Source organism: Vulpes vulpes, chromosome 1 (assembly GCF_048418805.1).
Source record: "Vulpes vulpes isolate BD-2025 chromosome 1, VulVul3, whole genome shotgun sequence".
Lineage (NCBI taxonomy): Eukaryota > Metazoa > Chordata > Mammalia > Carnivora > Canidae > Vulpes > Vulpes vulpes.
This window is the reverse complement of record NC_132780.1, coordinates 108,626,453-108,644,506: the sequence shown is the minus strand read 5'-3', so window position 1 is coordinate 108,644,506 and position 18,054 is coordinate 108,626,453. Positions and strand designations below refer to the sequence as shown.

At 36.8% G+C, this 18,054-nt stretch overlaps 1 protein-coding gene across 7 annotated transcripts in view; it reads right to left on the bottom strand.

The window, feature by feature from the left end:
* Positions 1-18,054, bottom strand: part of ALCAM (activated leukocyte cell adhesion molecule) — a 207,612-nt gene that overhangs the window by 18,590 nt on the left and 170,968 nt on the right. For 2 of the 7 annotated variants that reach the window (XM_072722321.1, XM_072722343.1), the window contains exons 7-14: positions 14,485-14,612; positions 12,572-12,704; positions 8,574-8,686; positions 6,358-6,493; positions 6,112-6,249; positions 2,325-2,453; positions 451-489; positions 40-157 (exon numbers count right to left, since the gene is read on the bottom strand). In XM_072722321.1, coding sequence (XP_072578422.1) covers positions 40-157; positions 451-489; positions 2,325-2,453; positions 6,112-6,249; positions 6,358-6,493; positions 8,574-8,686; positions 12,572-12,704; positions 14,485-14,612 — 934 coding nt within the window. Of the gene's footprint in view, positions 1-39; positions 158-450; positions 490-2,324; positions 2,458-6,111; positions 6,250-6,357; positions 6,494-8,573; positions 8,687-12,571; positions 12,705-14,484; positions 14,613-18,054 lie in introns of all 7 variants that reach the window. The other 5 variants (XM_025989994.2, XM_072722350.1, XM_025989995.2 and 2 more) reach the window with 3 other exon arrangements.

The window sequence follows — 18,054 nt, the reverse complement described above, 5'->3', positions numbered from 1 at the left end:
AAGTCAGTGAACAAATGAGGTCTTCTTTCCATAACTTACTTTGATTTCTTCATGTACAGCCAGTAGACAACACCAGCAACTAGGGCAGCCAGGAGGAGACCAACGACGATCCCCACGATCAGTTTTGCCTGGTCATTCACCTTTTCTCTGTTTTCATCTACAACAGAGAAGAGAAGTCCGGGCAATTACAGACACTGTCAAGGATTTCTGAAAAGAAAGTCAAACTGGTTATTTTTTCTTATTAAAAATAATTAAGGCTTACGACTACTATAAGTAACATGCAAACTTGTGCTTTGAAAAGATAAAATTTTTAGCATTTTTACTATCTTGTCTCATTTGCTCTTTTAATTCAAGTCAAAATTGTGACAGCTAAGACGTTACTTATACAATGACACTTCATAAATCTTGAGCTGATAGTCAAGGAAGAAGAGTCGGCAGCGTAGTACCTACCACTTATCTCGTCTGCCTCATCGTGCTCTGGAATACTTACTGAAATGAAAAATGTTAATATGAAATTAAAAACAAAATTTGTTGATATATGAAAGTCACCTTTACCATTATAGTATGATGTAATAAGACTCAAGGATGAAATATCTATTCTTTAGCTAAGGGTAGGAAAAAAATTTACATTTAATAGAGCGTGAGCTTCCCTACAAAGAAATTAATCTTGTTTTAAGGAGAGTCGTTAAAACTGCAAAGGTATTAATCTACCATAGAAAATTTCACAACTGACAAGCTTTAGTGTTAATCTGAAATCCATATTAATTTCTCCACTATTTACCACCTTTTAATAGGACTTTTTTTCCTTAAAAGAAACAAGTTGCCATATATCAAACCTACAATGTAGCATTTCTCTATTTTTCCTACCTCGGTGGAGAATTCTTTTTTATCCTCTAGTATAAGGACCTTGTCATTAGAGAAGTTCTCACAATGGTGGGGGTGGAGATTAAAACTGGGGAAGTCCCAGAGGCAAAGAGGCATCAGGTGTGATGTTTGCAGAGGCCCTCCAATGACTCTGACAGCACCATGCTCCAGCCCCATTTTAAGAATTGCCAATATCCTGGATTATCATCTGATATTGAATTACATAAATATTCTCCTATGGACCTGCATCAGAACTTCCAGTGACGTTTGCTAAAATGCAGATTCCAAGACCTCTTCTTATACATACTGTATTGGAGTTTCAGGAGGTGCTCACTGAATTTGAACACAACTGTACTGAATGTTCAGCAAGCCACAGCAAGGTCTAGAAACTACTATTCAATGGGTTAGAATAAAAGAGAAACTTGTGTTCAGGAAGAAAGGGTAAGTTCTCTTTCTAGGTAGGACAAATCAATACTGGCTAAATTGAATTTTGAGAAGTCAATGCACCTATTTTAGAGTTAAATTTGGTTGGTTCTTTTTTCCTGTCAATCCATCAGGCTTTTATATTCCAGTCATATTCTGTTAAGGACCATTATCTTTACACAATTATTTTTTCCCAGCCCCAGCTAATTCCTGGCCAGTATATCTCTATCCAGCTATATACAGGAATCCAACTGACTGAAAAAAATAAAAGTTTGGAAGGTCAGCTAGAATCCTGTCCAGAACCAAGCCTCACTCCAGGGCCTGTCCTGATTTAAGGTTGACAAAGCAATAGGAACAATGATAGAATTGAAGATGATGGATAATTTCAAATTAAATGACAATTGTTTCAGAAATGGCTACTCGGCATGTCAGATTTTTTTTTCATTTGTTCTAAGATAACTTCATTTATCTAATTTTTAGCTATGGTTCCAGTATGATATTCAAAAGGATCAACTTTTGAAATTAGACTTCATGAATTCTAACATCAGTTTTACTTCCAATCTGCTAAATGACTATGTATGTGGCATTCCTATTCAAAATAAAAGGAGGATATATACCACAAAGAATCGGACTGCAAAAGAACAGAGTAAAGGGAATTAAAATTTTACCAAAATTAAAACTGTAGCAACAATGCTGTAAGGTAATCTTTGAGTTATCTCTATTCTGAACACAATACATGGATTAAATAAAAGCTCAGTTCTTATCCTCTGTTGCTCTTGTGAACTATTCCTGGACCAGATAAGGTCTCTGACCCATAAAATATGAAATGATTTAACTGTCAAGACAAGAATAGTACAAGAATGGACACCAAGACAAAAAAAAAAAAAAAAGCCTATGATGATGATACCAGATGTAAAATAAATACATAAAACTTACCATAATGCAGTACAGGAAGATGGAATTGAAGATTTTAAACTAATGAAGAATAACTTCAAATTTTCTTACTTTTTTTTTAATGCCAGAAATGAAATACTCACTAGCAGAGACATTCAAGGAGTTTACTGTTCTCTCCAGCTGGTTTTCTGCTGTGCAAGTTAATGTAACATTCTCTTCAGGGGAAATGATAATTTTACTATAATACCTGCCATTTATATAAGGAGATTCCTCTGTCTGGAAGAGAAGAGGGAAGATGGATTTAGAAATGGAAATGGATTAAAAACTCGGAAAAGAGTAGTACTGAGTGAAACAGGGGAGGTGCTGTGTAGTGCTTTCTGGTGTTCAAGGGCATATGTAAGGTCATCGATAAGACCAATTCAGGCTTAGATCAATAGCAGGGAAGAAGAAGATTAGTGAATCCATAACTGAATTTCTGTTTATGCTTCTATTGTAAACTCTAATAATTCAATTAAACTCTTGATAGGTTCACACATTAATCATTTGGCATGAGAATACTTGCCTCCAAATTATTAGTGATTAATCACCAGTTTTCTCTTTATAAACTTCAGAATTTAATTCTTATTTGTAAATTATGTCATTGTCCTTCACTTCTGGGGTTAATTCCTTCATCTTACACCATTATATATAAGTACTTATGTGTGTATGATTTGTGCATTGGAAGAAATCCATTTTTTTTCTCTTTTTCTGAGCTAAATACTGAGAATGGGTTATTTTTCAGTGACTGGTAAGTTCATTTGGTTTTTGTGAGGTCTTAATGAGGATAATCACCTCATTTAACTTCTCCAAAAAAAGAGCTAGTCACTTTATTTTCTTTTTTCTTTTTTTTTTTTTTAAGTAATCTCTACATCCAACGTGGGGCTTGCATGTAGGAACCCTGAGATCAAGAGTCCCGTGCTCTACCGACTAAGCCAATCAGGTGCCCTCAGACAATTCACTTAAATATCTTCCTCAGGACTTGACTGCTAAATCCAACTGGAATAATTGTCAATGAGTTGACAAATATACTGGAGCTCTTGTCTGAGTCGCATTATGCACACCATGTCCTACCTTGTTCTTTATTTGCTTTCTCCTCAACTATACGATAAGGGCCTTGAGGATTGAGGACAAGAGATAGTCCGCTGCTTAGGGATATTGTTTAGTCCCTGGGGCAAGAGTACTTAGAGGCATCAGTAGTTAGAAAACAACAGATTCACCATGTGATTGAGGAGGGAACAAATAAAAGATTATGGATGGATCAGCACAAACCTAGAACAAGAAAAATAACATATCACCTCATGGGCCAAAATCAATCCTTCTCCTTGACAGTGAAGAATAGCATTGTTATTTTTATCCTTATAGTAAGTTCAGATGCCATTTTTCCACTTCCCACTAGTATTTTTCACATGACTTTCTCACTAAGTCTCTGTTGTTTTATCTCTATAAAATATATTTGTTCATTTCAAGGGTAGCCTTTTAAGTCTTTGTATCTGTTCATTCATCAAATACTTATTGTGTGCCTATATTTCTAATTTCTATGCTTGTATTACCCCTACCTAAAGGTTCTTTTTTGCTATAATTATTATTTAATTAAACTAGAAAGCAAGAAGGCTAGAATAGAAACAACAATTTTTGAAGACTAATTTATTTCTTTCAGAGGGAGAGAAGAAGAGAGAAAGCACTCGTGCTCAAGGGCAGGGGGAGGGGCAGTGGGAGAAAATCTCAAGTAGACTCCCTGCTGAGCGTAGAGGCTGATATCACAGATGGCTCAATCTAAAAACCCTGAGATCATGACCTGAGCTGAAACCAAGAGGCAGATGCTCCGCCGACTGATGCTTTCATGTATGCTGCCCCTCTGTTCCCATCACACCTAATCAAATCAGGAGTCATTTGCTTCAAATGTGTCCACTCTTTTGGGGAGCTTCCATACTTGGAGTTATGCAAATATATATGCATCACCTACAGGTGAAAGAGTGAAAAATCCACCTTGGTCTATAAAACTAGACTGTATAAGCTGGACCAACAGCCCAATTTCCCTGGCAGAGAAAGAAATTTTAAATTAAAACTGAATGCATCTGAATCTTTGGGGTAAATCCCCAACAGTGCAATTGCTGGGTCGTAGGGCAGGTCTATTTTTAACTCTTTGAGGAGCCTCCACACAGTTTTCCAGAGTGGCTGCACCAGTTCACATTCCCACCAACAGTGCAAGATGCAATGAAACGTCGGGACACCTGCACCCCGATGTTTCTAGCAGCAATGGCCACAATAGCCAAACTGTGGAAGGAGCCTCGGCATCCATTGAAAGATGATGGATAAAGAAGATGTGGTTTATGTATACAATGGAATATTACTCAGCAATTAGAAACGACAAATACCCACCATTTGCTTCAACGTGGATGGAACTGGAGGGTATTATGCTGAGTGAAATAAGTCAATCGGAGAAGGACAAACAGTGTATGTTCTCATTCATTTGGGGAATATAAATAATAGTGAAAGGGAATATAAAGGAAGGGAAAAGAAATGTTGGGAAATATCAGGAAGGGAGACAGAACATAAAGACTCCTAACTTGGGGAAACGAACTAGGGGTGGTGGAAGGGGAGGAGGGCGGGTGTTGGAGGGGAATGGGTGACGGGCACTGAGGTGGACACTTGACGGGATGAGCACTGGGTGTTTTTCTGTATGTTGGTAAGTTGAACACCAATAAAAATTAATAAAAAAAATAAATAAAACTGAATGCAACTCTGCTTTAAGGAATGCTTTCTTGGATTTCAAATGGGTCCAAAGCTGGGAAGAAGGCAGCACAGAAGATTCAGATAATCAAATGGCATCTCTGGGTGTTCCTGAAGAATCTTTAATTGGCTCCACTGAGAAGAGGGACATGAAGATTATTGTGGAGAAAATGAAATTAACAAATATGTCAGTAACTCAAACAGACCAGCTAATCTAATGGGATGATAGTTCTGAACCCCTTGTGATGGACCAGATTTTCTCTCTCTCTTTCTCTTTCTTTTCTTTTCTTTTCTTTTCTTTTCTTTTCTTTTCTTTTCTTTTTTTTGGTCAAAGATAAAAGTATTGGTAGTGTCCATTAGTTCTTAATCCTTTACTATTACTAGAATGTCCTGACAATGGTATTAATATTAAAGTTTGGTTGATGTCTACTTTTGTTCGGAAGGAAACATCATAAACACTATAGATTTAGCTAGCCTTATTCTGGCCCTAGCCCTGCCAGACACAAGTCAGACCATATGTTCACAAACGGTGACTGTGTTCCTCACCACTCTCCAGGGTCCGGTTTTAAGAAGAAATATCCCTTAACGTGCATAAGTAAGCAGAGTAATACAGGCTTATACTTATACTCAGATGTGTAAGTTTATGATGCAGAAAAGTGTATACCTTAATGTTTTAATCACCCAAGTTTCAGAATTTATTTTATTTTATTTTTTAATTTTTATTTATTTATGATAGTCACAGAGAGAGAGAGAGAGAGGCAGAGACACAGGCAGAGGGAGAAGGCAGGCTCCATGCACCGGGAACCTGATGTGGGATTCGATCCCGGGTCTCCAAGATCGCGCCCTGGGCCAAAGGCCGGCGCCAAACCGCTGCACCACCCAGGGATCCCCAGAATTTAATGACCATAGAACAACACTCAATTTACATTGTTTTAAAAACATACTGACCAAACATAATGATTCTTCCATTCTCCATGGCCCTGGGATTTAAAATTTCTCTTTGAGCCATTTCTTTCCTTTGGAAAAATTAAGAAGTTAGCAAAAGCTCCCTTTGAGAATATACTGCAAATTTCCTGTTGCTAACAAGCTAGCCTACAGCTTAGGCACTTCAACAAAACCCCACATTGGACTAAGCGCAACATATAACAAGAGGACAAATACTTGCTTGGTTTATGACGCTTCCACTGCCGGTAATTGTCCACTGTATAGCCGGCTTCGGAAAACCTTCCACATGGCAGATTATTGTTTTAGACAGTCCACTGGGATCAGTTTTCTTTGTCATTTTGATTTGAGGTTTTCCTAAAATATCATTACAATGAAAATAAGTTGTTATGCTAAAATCAGAAAAGAAACCCAGATATCAAATTCTCAAAGAAAAGTTTGCATTGGTGCTCAAGTATTTATTACCTTCTACTATGAGTGTCAATGACTCTCTTTTCTTTAGGCCTTCGACCTCTTGCAGAGCAGTTTCACAGACATAGTTTCCAGCATCCTGATACTGGAGACTGGAAAATGATGGGCTAGATCGAAGCCTGATGTTGTCCTGATTAAACAAAAAGATAATTACTTCCTATGGCTTAAATACAACTCTCCGAGTATTTATTAGATAATCACGGAGCCTAATATTATTTTTCTGGATCTAGGGAAAATGCAAGTTCCTTTACTTTTTTAACTTCAGATGCTTTCAAAAATAGATTTCCCTCGTCCTTTTCCTTTCTTGCTTTACACATTCAGAGTTTTATTTCAGATTCCTTCATTTATGGAATTTTATAATCTGGAACACATTCATAAACTTCTGAGACTCAGTTTCCTTATTTTTGAAATGGAATAATAATTTAACCATATGGAATTGTTTGAAGACTTAATTATGTAAGTAATATAATGTGTTTACATTAAGGAAAGTTGTCAATTGGTAACAGCTACTCCTTATAGTAAATGTAGATGAACTAGTATTGAAGGACACTGGGAACCTGTGCTATGTTATCAGTGATAGGCATAAATGCCAGAAAGTCATTTGATGGGATGCATTTATCAAGACAGGGGATCCATTACAGAGTCATGGCACTTATGACCAAACGTTTTTAAGGAAATCATTACTAACAGCTTACTATCCTAATTTCTATAAACAAAAGAAATGCAGCATTTAATTTTTAAAAATCACTTGGTATACAGAAAATAGCACTATTTTACCAGTAACGGAACTTCTTCTCAGTAGACAACTAAACACAATCCTAACATCATGTAGTCTTTCCCCACCGTGAATTTTTCTACACTCCTCACCAACTAACTAATGGCCAGGCAATCTTGATCAGCATTACTGACATTAGGCATTTAATTAACAACAGTGACTGCAGTTGATGCAGAAACTGATTTAGCTAAGTATACTTAGTTTTCCTAGTCCTGTAGTGAAACGAGTGCTCATATGTTTACTGAATAGTCTAGTTGCCTAGAACTTGTCTAGCCCTTTGACCATTGCCTACTATAAATACATCATCTTAAATATACAGTCTACAGAGTGACATTTTTATTATGAGTGAACAAAAAGGATGATGGGGCTACACTTAAAAGAATAAAATAAGAAACTGAACTTTAAAAGAAAGCAAGTCACAGATGATCTAGCGTTAAAAGGGTCCAAAAAGCAGTACAAAATAACGTATATTTTCAGCAAGAAAAAATTCTAACAATACATTTCCCCACAATTTTTTAAAAAGATAATTCTTAACTTCTATGTGAAGTGGTTTGTATGTGTTTTGTCAACATGTGCACTGGATGTTTAGATATACTAACCAAGGACTTGAGTGGTGGGATGACAGTTACAATCTTTCTCTTTGGTGACAACCTTGCCTCAAATAACCAATTACCCATCTTACTATCTCACTCCAAATAGGTAACAATGATTGGGTTCCCAGTAATGGCTGACATTTCGGGCAATTACAAGAATGTAGGTACTCACTCAGGAAATACTGACCAAGCTTCACTGTGTTCCAGGTTTTCTACTATGGCTCAGGGGTGAAAAGGGGTCTATAATACCTTCAAGGAGCCACTAATTCAATGAACTCACAATCAGACATTTAAGGTCAGTTTCAGCCGGGAGGCTGAAATCATGTGATCAGAGCACAGTGTTTATTACAGCCGTAAGGTCTGAGTTTTAGTCTAACTCTGTCACTTACGAGCTTTCTGATTTCTCTTCATCAACTTATTTCCAAGTAACAGGGGGAAAAAATAAGTGTCCCAAATATTTCACAGGGTTCTTGTAAGTGTTCTGTGAGAATAATATGGGTTAAAACACATTGAAAACTGTTAAGCTCTTGAACATGTAACCATACACATGTGTGTGTCTGGGAGCATGTGTATGTGTAGAATTACTTAGTAGATACACATAAATCAGTGCCCCGAAGTAAATCTCAGACAATTTATTATGGATGCCATACTGTTGTTGAGTACCTCTAATCATTTTATTGTGACATCATTTACATTAGTATAATAGGGAGAAAGAGAGCAGGGGTGTGGGTGTACAAACATATTACCCATGAGTATACATATTTAGACGTCACATAAAATGCAAAAGAAGCCAAAAAGGAGTCAGTCCAAACCGTGTAGTATTACCAAGAAATATGACTTACTTTCATCCATACCACAGTTGCGTTCCTGCTAGCAGATATTGTGCATGACACAGGCAAGGCATCGCCAATCTGCTTGGTCACTTCCCCACTTGGGTTTAAGGACAAATCCAAATCTGTGAAGCAGAAAATCTGCTTGAAATGCAAACTCCAGGAAAGGAAGACCGTCAAAATATTTGGAGGAGAAAAGATGAAAGAAAAAAAATCCTTCTAATTGTATTCAAAATTCAGAACTGATTTATGTGACCAACATAACTGAATTGTAGTGTAATCAGTCCAGCTTTTCAAGCCAGGTTTGAGACCAGTTTGGACAAGGAAATGGCCAACCTAACTGATTATGCATTTATTTGCAGTTAACATGACTGATGTTTTGACTGCACAGAAGTATTCCCCTGGGGTCTATTACCTTAAGAAAAACAATTCTTAAATCACTTCTGGAAGAAAAGAAAGATGATGACTAGGTAAATATGATAAGAGTTGGTAAGGCGTGCCAGGAGAAAAATCAAGCATATTTAGACAGCAGGCGATAATCTGAGAAGGTAGTCTATCTATTTCTTCAGAGAGGATTGAGTATAGTAGTCAGATTTTTTTTTTAATGCTATTCCATTTCTCATACAGTTGAAATTTTAAATAAGATCTATTGTTAGGTACACTGTCAGCAGGCATCATTTTTTTAAAAACATAGGATAAACACATCTAAGGAGGTATAATCTTTCAGATGGGAAGTAATTTTTACAAAAATCTTACTATCACAGTATGATCGGTAAGAGGAAAATCTATTTCAATAGACCAAACATTTATTGTGCAGCTACTGAGTTTCAAGAACCGACGGAACATACAGAGATGCACATAAATTTACAGTTTACAATTTTTGAGGTAAAGGTAATATGCTCTCAGCTACGTGACTCATAAAGAGCGGCGTGGAATCGGCACCTGGTGTCATACATGCTATAGATTAAAAGCTCAATGAGTATTTGTTAAAAAACAAAACTAAACTAAACTAAAGGAAGGGGCTATAAACAGAGGTAGAAGCAAAGACATGGCAGTGTAGAGAACAGAGCGAAAAGGGGTTTCAAAGCAGTAATAAAGGCTGGGTATATGAGGCAGTATCTGCTCGTGGCCCCTGACAGTTGAGAAGGGTTTTGATAATGGAGATACAGGGAAAATTTCTGCCACATAAATAAAGGCAAATTGCTGACAGCGTGTGCCTGACTTCCTAGTAGTGAGTAATCTGCTACGAAAGGTCATAACACATGAATGATAAACCTATATAATTATTGGAGGCCAGACTTTGTAAAGGGCTCTGCTTGCCATGCTAAGAAGTGAGACTTTGTTCTACAGCAGTGGGGACTTCCTCTTGCACCCCACGCTCTTGCATGTGGTTGATAGTTTGCCACCATCATTTTTTTTTTTTTTTTTTTTTTGCCACCATCATTTTTAACACTTGTTTTTCCTGTTGGATTGTAAGAACCTTGAAGGTAGCACCCGGGCCTTGAGTTGTCACTGTGCACCCACAGTGTCTGCCACGTGGCAGGTTCTGGAAAACAATTGTTGAAAGAAGGAAAGAGTTTCTCTTTTAGAGTTTCTCATTAATGCTAAAATATGCATTGTCCCAGAGAAAGAAAAATGGAGTTTCTTCAGAAAATGTGGATTCATTACATTTGAATGAAAATTCTACTTGGGGAGAGTTAGAAAGTTTTGCTAGTCGGACAGTGAAGTTGCCAGTGAAAAGATAAAAGAAGTGATTTTAAAGGCTGATGATGGACTTTGGAAGTTCTGATGAAGAATCTATCCGTGCATGAATCGCCAGAGGAGTAGCAGACGCTTCATCAGCAACTATGGATCGGTGGGCGGAGAGCCCTGATGAGGGGGTCTGTTCTGTAAACAGGAGCAAGTGTGGCTTGCTGCTTCTCTATCCCCACTCCCTTTAGTCATCTATGGAAAGGAGACAAATCTTGTTTTCAGACAACAAACAAGCAATCAAGGATAAATGGGCAAAAAATAGGATTTTTATGTTTCCATTTCATGTAATTCAGAGTAGAATCTTCATTTATTTGTAATCTTTATTTCAGCTTTTAAAGAGAAATATAGGCCTTAAAGCCCGATGTTATAGTCTACCTTTCAAAACCAGAAAGCATTTAAATCCAATTAAGTGCGCTGAAATCCAATTAAATTGTTAACATACTTTTGTTTAATTTTGTTTCTCTTGATCACAGCTGATCACTGAGGGACAATGTGGCTGCACCCAAGTGTTTTGCCTTGTCACGCTGTCAACTCTCCCTCCCTGCTGAATCTGTAAGTGATACAAATAAGGGCCCTTTCCTTTAGGGTCCTAAGTAGTTGGCATCTCTCAAACACAGGCTTACTGTACCATCTTCAAACACTGGATTATTGGTTATTGGCCCACAAATCTCATGGACAATGATATCAGAGAGTTCCTTCCCAGGAAATTCTATCTGCTGGTTATATTCTCTCACATCCCTTTTTTCTTTTCTTTTCTTTTCTTTTCTTTTCTTTTCTTTTCTTTTCTTTTCTTTTCTTTTCTTTTCTTTTCTTCTTTTCTTTTCTTTTCCTTTGCTTTTCTTTTCTTCCTTTCTTTCTTTCTTTTCTTTCTTTCTTTCTTTCTTTCTTTCTTTCTTTCTTTCTTTCTTTCCTTTCTTAAGTCATAGAACAGGCTGGTTAAATGGTTCCAGGGCTGACCGGTCCTCAGATAAAAAGCAGCATTGTTTTTATCCTGAGAGATCACTGTTTTCTCTCTAGCCAGCTCCTGATGGCAGACACATTCAGATCTATACAACATGAATATGGCGCAAATAGAGAAATGGCCTGGCTGTGAACACTTCTTAACAGTCTGCTATTTTTACAAGGCTCCCCAGGGTGTGCTCCCAACATCAGACACTCAAAAGCAACCTTCTGATTACTCTATTCCCCAGTGTATCTCCTTGTATCTCCCTCGAAGTTTTAACTCCTCTCCTATATGTTTTCCAAGCATTATAGGTTAGATGAGAGATTTAGAACCATTTCCTCAAAACAATTTCTAGTCTCTTTCCATTTTGAAACAAAGAAACCCTTCATACTCAATGGGATTAGAGCAGATCATGATCTAGAGAAACTTTATTGCAATGGAGCATGTCTAGAGGTACTACTGGGTACAAAGGAATTCCTAGGACATTTGGCCTATACCTGTAAGCAAGGCTGACATTTGCCTAAACACTCTGTAAATTCTAGTGTCACTGGGGAACAGTCCAAATTAGTTCCCCATTTCCATAATGCATCAGGTACATCATGAACATAGATTGTCAGAAATTACAAAATAAAGGACTTAAACTATAAAAAAGATGTATCTCTCTTCCTATCACGCTAGACTAAATATAACTTTTAGAGTATCTGGAGATCAAAAACAGGTTAAAAGTTAATAAATAGGTATGTATAGGGTGATTTTGAAGAGGTCTATTTCCAGAAATTTTCTATACTATTCTTCTATAAAGAGGCCAATAAATGGCTTTTAGTGGTCTCTACCTCTGCTGCTTCCAAAAGTTGAGTCTACATAATTTTGTGTGCTTGGGATTGGGTGCTAATGTTATTCTGTAATAATAATAACTTTTTTTAAAAAAGGTACTTAATGTATACTTCTTTCTGGGGCAAGTGCAAGTGCAAACCTTGTGAACTTCAAGATATCTAAATATTTCCTTAAAAAATAAAATGAGTAATTTCTTTAAGATCCATGTGAATATTTTGTTGATACCACAAATTGAAGACATTTAGAAAGAAGAAGGAAGTTTACCAACTGCCAAAAGTTGCACTTATTAGATCCACTCAAGATTTCAATGTTGCAGCGTAAATCTGGACCAAAGCTGAGTTTGCTCTGATGCACTTCAGTAAGTCTATTGAAACCACAGTATTTAAGAAAAATATAGTTGCAATTTATTTGAAAAGACAGCCAAGTTAGACTATTAGAGGCCTTTCAAGTGAAGTTGGTAATGCAGAATAAGGTGACTTACAGTGAACTGTGATAGCTGTTGAAGCAATCATGCCTTTTTTGTCTATCAGGGAGCACTTGTAGTCTCCTGTTGCATTTCGCCTCACATCTGTCAACGTGTAAGTATTTGAGCTTCTTATTCCTTCAGGCTGTCCCTTTTGATAGAGGTAAAATGTCAGATGATTACACTAGGTAGCTACAATGAGATGAGTTATATTTCTTGATGAAAATAGCATTTTCTTATGTCAGAAAAAAAAGAATCTGTTTCTATGGTTGGACAAATGAGAGTACAGTTTGTGTTGTCTGATTTCTGGAAAAAATAATTGCAATTTTGGTTCTAAGAAATTTGAGGAGCTAATAAACATGGTACTGATGGCATCTATTCTATTGACAGCGTGGCTCAAACTTGAGAGTTAAAGCAGATTTAAAAAAAAATTCTAATATCTCATTTTATATTCATGTCTTGCCTAATTCAACAAAAAGATCTGAGGCAGCATAAAACAAAACATGCCACAAATCCAAATAAAAAGGAGAGGGAAAAAAAGAAAGGAAGGGTGGGAGGAAGGGAGGGTGGGAGGGAGGGAAAAAGGGCCAGGGGAAGAAGGAAGAAAGAAATTGGGGGGAATTTAAAAAAAAAGAAGAATGAAGAAAAAGAAAAACTAAGAAAGAATATAGATGAACTAGGAACATATAGTAACAACAAAAAAGATAATAATCATCAGATATTGTTGTTAAAGCTAAGACACAAATTTGACTGTCATCCCTGATAGCCAAAGTAGAAACATAATTAGTTTCAGAAGTTCATTTGCATATGGAACAAAAACAGTATGTTTTTGAACGTACTGTTCAAAGAACAATACTGTTGGGGATCCCTGGGTGGCTCAGCGGTTTAGCGCCTGCCTTTGGCTCAGGGCATGATCCTTGAGTCCCGGGATCGAGTGCCACATCAGGCTCCCTGCATGGAGCCTGTTTCTCCCTCTGCCTGTGTCTGTGCCTCTCTCTTTCTCTGTGTCTCTCACGAATAAATAAATAAAATCTTGAAAAAAAAAAAGAACATACATTTATTTGTTGGGAGAAACATTTCCTACCAACATTGAAGTCTAAAAGAATCAGCTATATTAGTCTTCTGAGTAAAGCAGTAGATGATATTCTTAAGTGTTGCTGAGAAAGGTAGTGGGACACATTTGTAAACATATCCCTTAGGTAAATGCAATATATAGTATATGGTTTCTCTCAGTGGAAGATTATGTCATACACAAACCTGGGAAGAGCTCTGGGAGAGTAAACAAGTGTCCTCAATGGCTCTCTCCTAGTCTGACTCCATACTACCATGATATCTAGAACACATCCTAGAGGAATGTTTCAAATTATCTTCTCTATGTATCACTCCCTTCAGCTATCACACTGATAAAAGTTGAGGATCGGGCCCTTCAAGACCATATACCATAGCAAGATCTAGCCCCTAGCTTTATTCTATCAAGCTAAATATAATGAGCAACAGAATGGTCCTACTTCGGAGGTTCAGAGATGTGTTTAGGAAGGCACTGTGGGTAGATTTGGAATCATCATTCTTCATTTTAGAGTTATCTGTTTTTGAAGGAACACATTCTTATAGCTTATCTGGATAATGAAAACTTGAGTTTTTGTAATTATGGTTTCCTAGGATCAGCTTTTTACTTCTTTTTCCCCTGAAATCTCTTGACACTGAGAAAAAAAGCAAGCTCATTGTTAGATGCAAAAAAACAAAACAAAACAAAACAAAATGAGAAAGCCCAACCTATCAAAAGACATTCTACAGGTATCCCTTGTCCCCAAGGATGACACCTTTCTCTCTTAAGCTTCCCAAGTACATACAATTCTTAATGGCAGCCAGCAGCTACACAATAGGACAAAATGATAGTAGTCTAGTTCAAGTAATAACCCTTAAGCACTTACTGGTAGGTAAAACAAAAATTCCTCAGGAGGAGGGTTACCATTTCCCAAACACTTAAGAGTGATATTATCTCCTTCTTTGATGGCAGTTTTTGATGGCACCACTTGTATTGTCACTTGCTCAGTAGGATCTGCAAGAGTCACAGACACAAGTTAACCATTTTCATCAAGTACAAATTACTCTGTACATACAATTTAAATGACTAAATTATACACAATTTTCTCAAGAAGCTAGTAATGGTAATTACTTAAATGTATCCTTTTATAGAAGGATTGAAGTTAATAGCTACTTGCTATACCAAGTACTAATCTTGGTTAGAGAAAACTACAAAGAGACCCTGTTACATAAAAACCAATTTCTTCTTAGCAAAATGTCTTTAACTGAGGTAGGAATGACCATAATTATTTTATGTGTAAAAGACCAGTAGGAACAATCCCATTGCATGATTTCATTATAAGGACATTTAACTATATTACAAGAAGCTCACAGTTTGGAAAGCCTGGCTCAGCCAGCACAGTAGCTAAAACTATTAGGCACCCCTACACTCATCTTACATAATAATACCTTATATTAAATAAAAAGAGACATGAGCTAAGCAATGCCAGCCAGTTTTTTGGCATACAGGAGAATAGTTCAGTTTTCAAAAAGATGAAGCCCATGACCTGAAGGAGATCCTTAAAAACAATCAACAGACTGTAAATGTATTGTAATTCTGTTCTATTCATTGGAGTCAAGCTACAACCTTCATTCCATTTTGGTCACTTTTCTGGAGAAAATAGAGCTAAAGGGTATTCTTTAGTAGAGGCTACTGCTAACGGTAGAACACTAAAGAAATTAAAGGCTGGATACACTGTCTAGCAAACAGAAAATAAGAGGAGAGGGTATTGGCAACTATAAATTACCCATTTTCTCATATATATACTTGTGGATAATAAGAAAAAGAAAATAAGAATAAGAGTAGAATAATAATCTACGAAGATCTCCCTTTTAATTAGCTAATAAAACAAATAAGTGGCAGATTCAGAGTTTTTTTTTCCTATCTCCTGCTATCATTTATTTATCTTTTTAGGATCAAAATGCAGAAAAAAATTGAGTGGTTGGTAAAGATTGCTTGGTTGCCTTTTCTTCATGCTTGGGCCTCTCTGACAATTTGCCCAGAATGTTCTGAAGCTAAACAGTGATTGGTTTAATATACTTTTTGTTAGTTTTTCTGAATTTCCCTGAGGTAGTTCCCTGACTACCGGCTCCCAGTAAAGCTGGAAGGTAAATAAAGTCTGGCTTTTATTCCCGACTGGCCTTCCAATTCTATGCATTCTTCACTCTTTTATGTAGTCCTTCACTGACTGTTTTTGGCCTGTTGCATGTCACTGCAAGACTACTCAATCAAAGCTGACACCAGAACAGCTAGGATCACAATCTGTCTGACTTCCTGCTTTATTTCAAAACTTCCCTTCTCTGTGTCTCCTTTCAATAGGCTCTGCTCTGTATTAGAGAATTGAAGAACTACACTGAGATCAGAGAGATTTGAGTTTTAACAGTAACTTTCTAGCTGTCCAACTACCATGCCTCGAACAAAACTAACCATTTCTTGCTCTCCTGTTGCCCTGACTTTTTCACAGAATTCTACTCTGTTCATTAGTAAATCATTCTTCCAGGTATTATTCTGGTTTTCTCTTACCTACTCTGTCACCATGTCTTAATGGTTAACGCTATGTTTTGCATCTGATTCTCCCCTTTTATTCCCACTAAAACTTCCATAGTCCAGGCTACACCTGAAACATTGCCATCAAACTTAGTCTCTCATTCTACTCTTTCATATATATATATATATGAAATATACATATGAGCATATATATGAACACACACACACATATTTCCTCTAAATCAGTATTCTGAAGTAATGTTTTGAAGATTACAATGTGAAGATTGAAATAAAAATTTCTTAACCTGATATCCACGATTGCCTTGAACTCTTCAGGTGAGAATTATATCTCACTACTCCATTTATACCACTATATAATAACCAAGAGTCTACTCAAATTTTCCTTGTCCCATCTCCATTTATCCACTGTCCAATCATATATTCATTTGTTCAGTTTATCCACTGTCCAATCATATATTCATTTGTTTAGTTAATATATATTTTGTGCTGGGACTAAGTGCTGAAGTTACACAGTTGAAAACAGCATAGCTTTCAATATATTTATAATGACATCAAGCAATCAAGACTATAACAACATACAAATTGCATATGATGTGATCGCTGGTAGTTTATAGTTGCATGAGACTGCGAAGTGTCTGGTAGGAATTGATGCTACAGCTGGGTTTTAAAGAATAAGTAAATGTTTGCTAGAAAACAAACATAAGGTAGTGATAGCAAATGGATAGGCATATAAGTAGAATTCTACTGGAAGAATCTGGAAAACAAAACAGAACTGTAAAAGACAGAGTGAAGTGATGAAGATTGAGACATAGTGCAGGACCATGGCTGCAAGGGATTTGAGGCGTATTGAAATTGGGAATGAAAAGACAAAAGAGGCAGCCCGGGTGGCTCAGCGGTTTAGCGCCGCCTTCAGCCCAGGGCGTGATCCTGGAGACCGGGGATCGAGTCCCACATCAGGTTCCCTGCTTGGAGCATGCTTCTCCCTCTGCCTGTGTCTCTGCCTCTCTCTCTCTCTCTCTCTCTCTCTCTCTTTCTTTGTGTCTCTCATGAATAAATAAATAAGATATATTTTAAAAAAAGACAAAAGAGGGAAAGAAAAAATCTTGGATCATGAAAGTAGACTTAAGGAATGCAGGGACTCTATCAAACATAACATTTGTATCATAGGAGTCCCAGCAGAATAAGAGAGAGAAAAGGGGGCAGAAGGTTTATTTGAGGAAATTACACTGAAAACTTCCCTAATCTGTGGAAGAAAAGATATTCAAATCCAGGAAGCACAGAGAACTCTCATCAAAATCAACTTTGAGTGGGAAAGAAAGACCAAAGGTGACAAATACTAGGAAGAGATGGAGAAAATCTCCAGAAACAACAAAACAAGTAATAAAATGGCACTAAATTCATATCTGTCAATCATTAATCTGAATGTAAATAGACTAAATGCACCAATCAATAAACATAGGGTGTCAGATCAGATATAAAAAACAAGACCCATCTATATGCTGCCTACAAGAGACTCATTTTAGACCTAAAGACACCTACAAATGAGAGTGAGGGTATAGAGAAATACCTACTATGCAAATGGGATGTTAAAGAAAGCTGGAATAGCAATTCTTATATCAGACAAACTGGGTTTTAAACCAAGGTCTGTAACAAGGGATGAAGAAGGGTACTATATCATAATAAAGGGGTCTAACCAACAAGAAGATCTAACGATTGTGAGAACCACCAAATATAGTAAACAATAACAAGCATAAAGGAACTCATTGGTAATAGTACATTAATAGTAGAGGACTTTAAAAGTCCACTTCCACCAATGGACAGATCATCTAAGCAGATAATCAACAAAGAAACAATGACTGTGAATGACATACTGGACCAGACAAACTTAAAAGATACAGTCAGAACATTT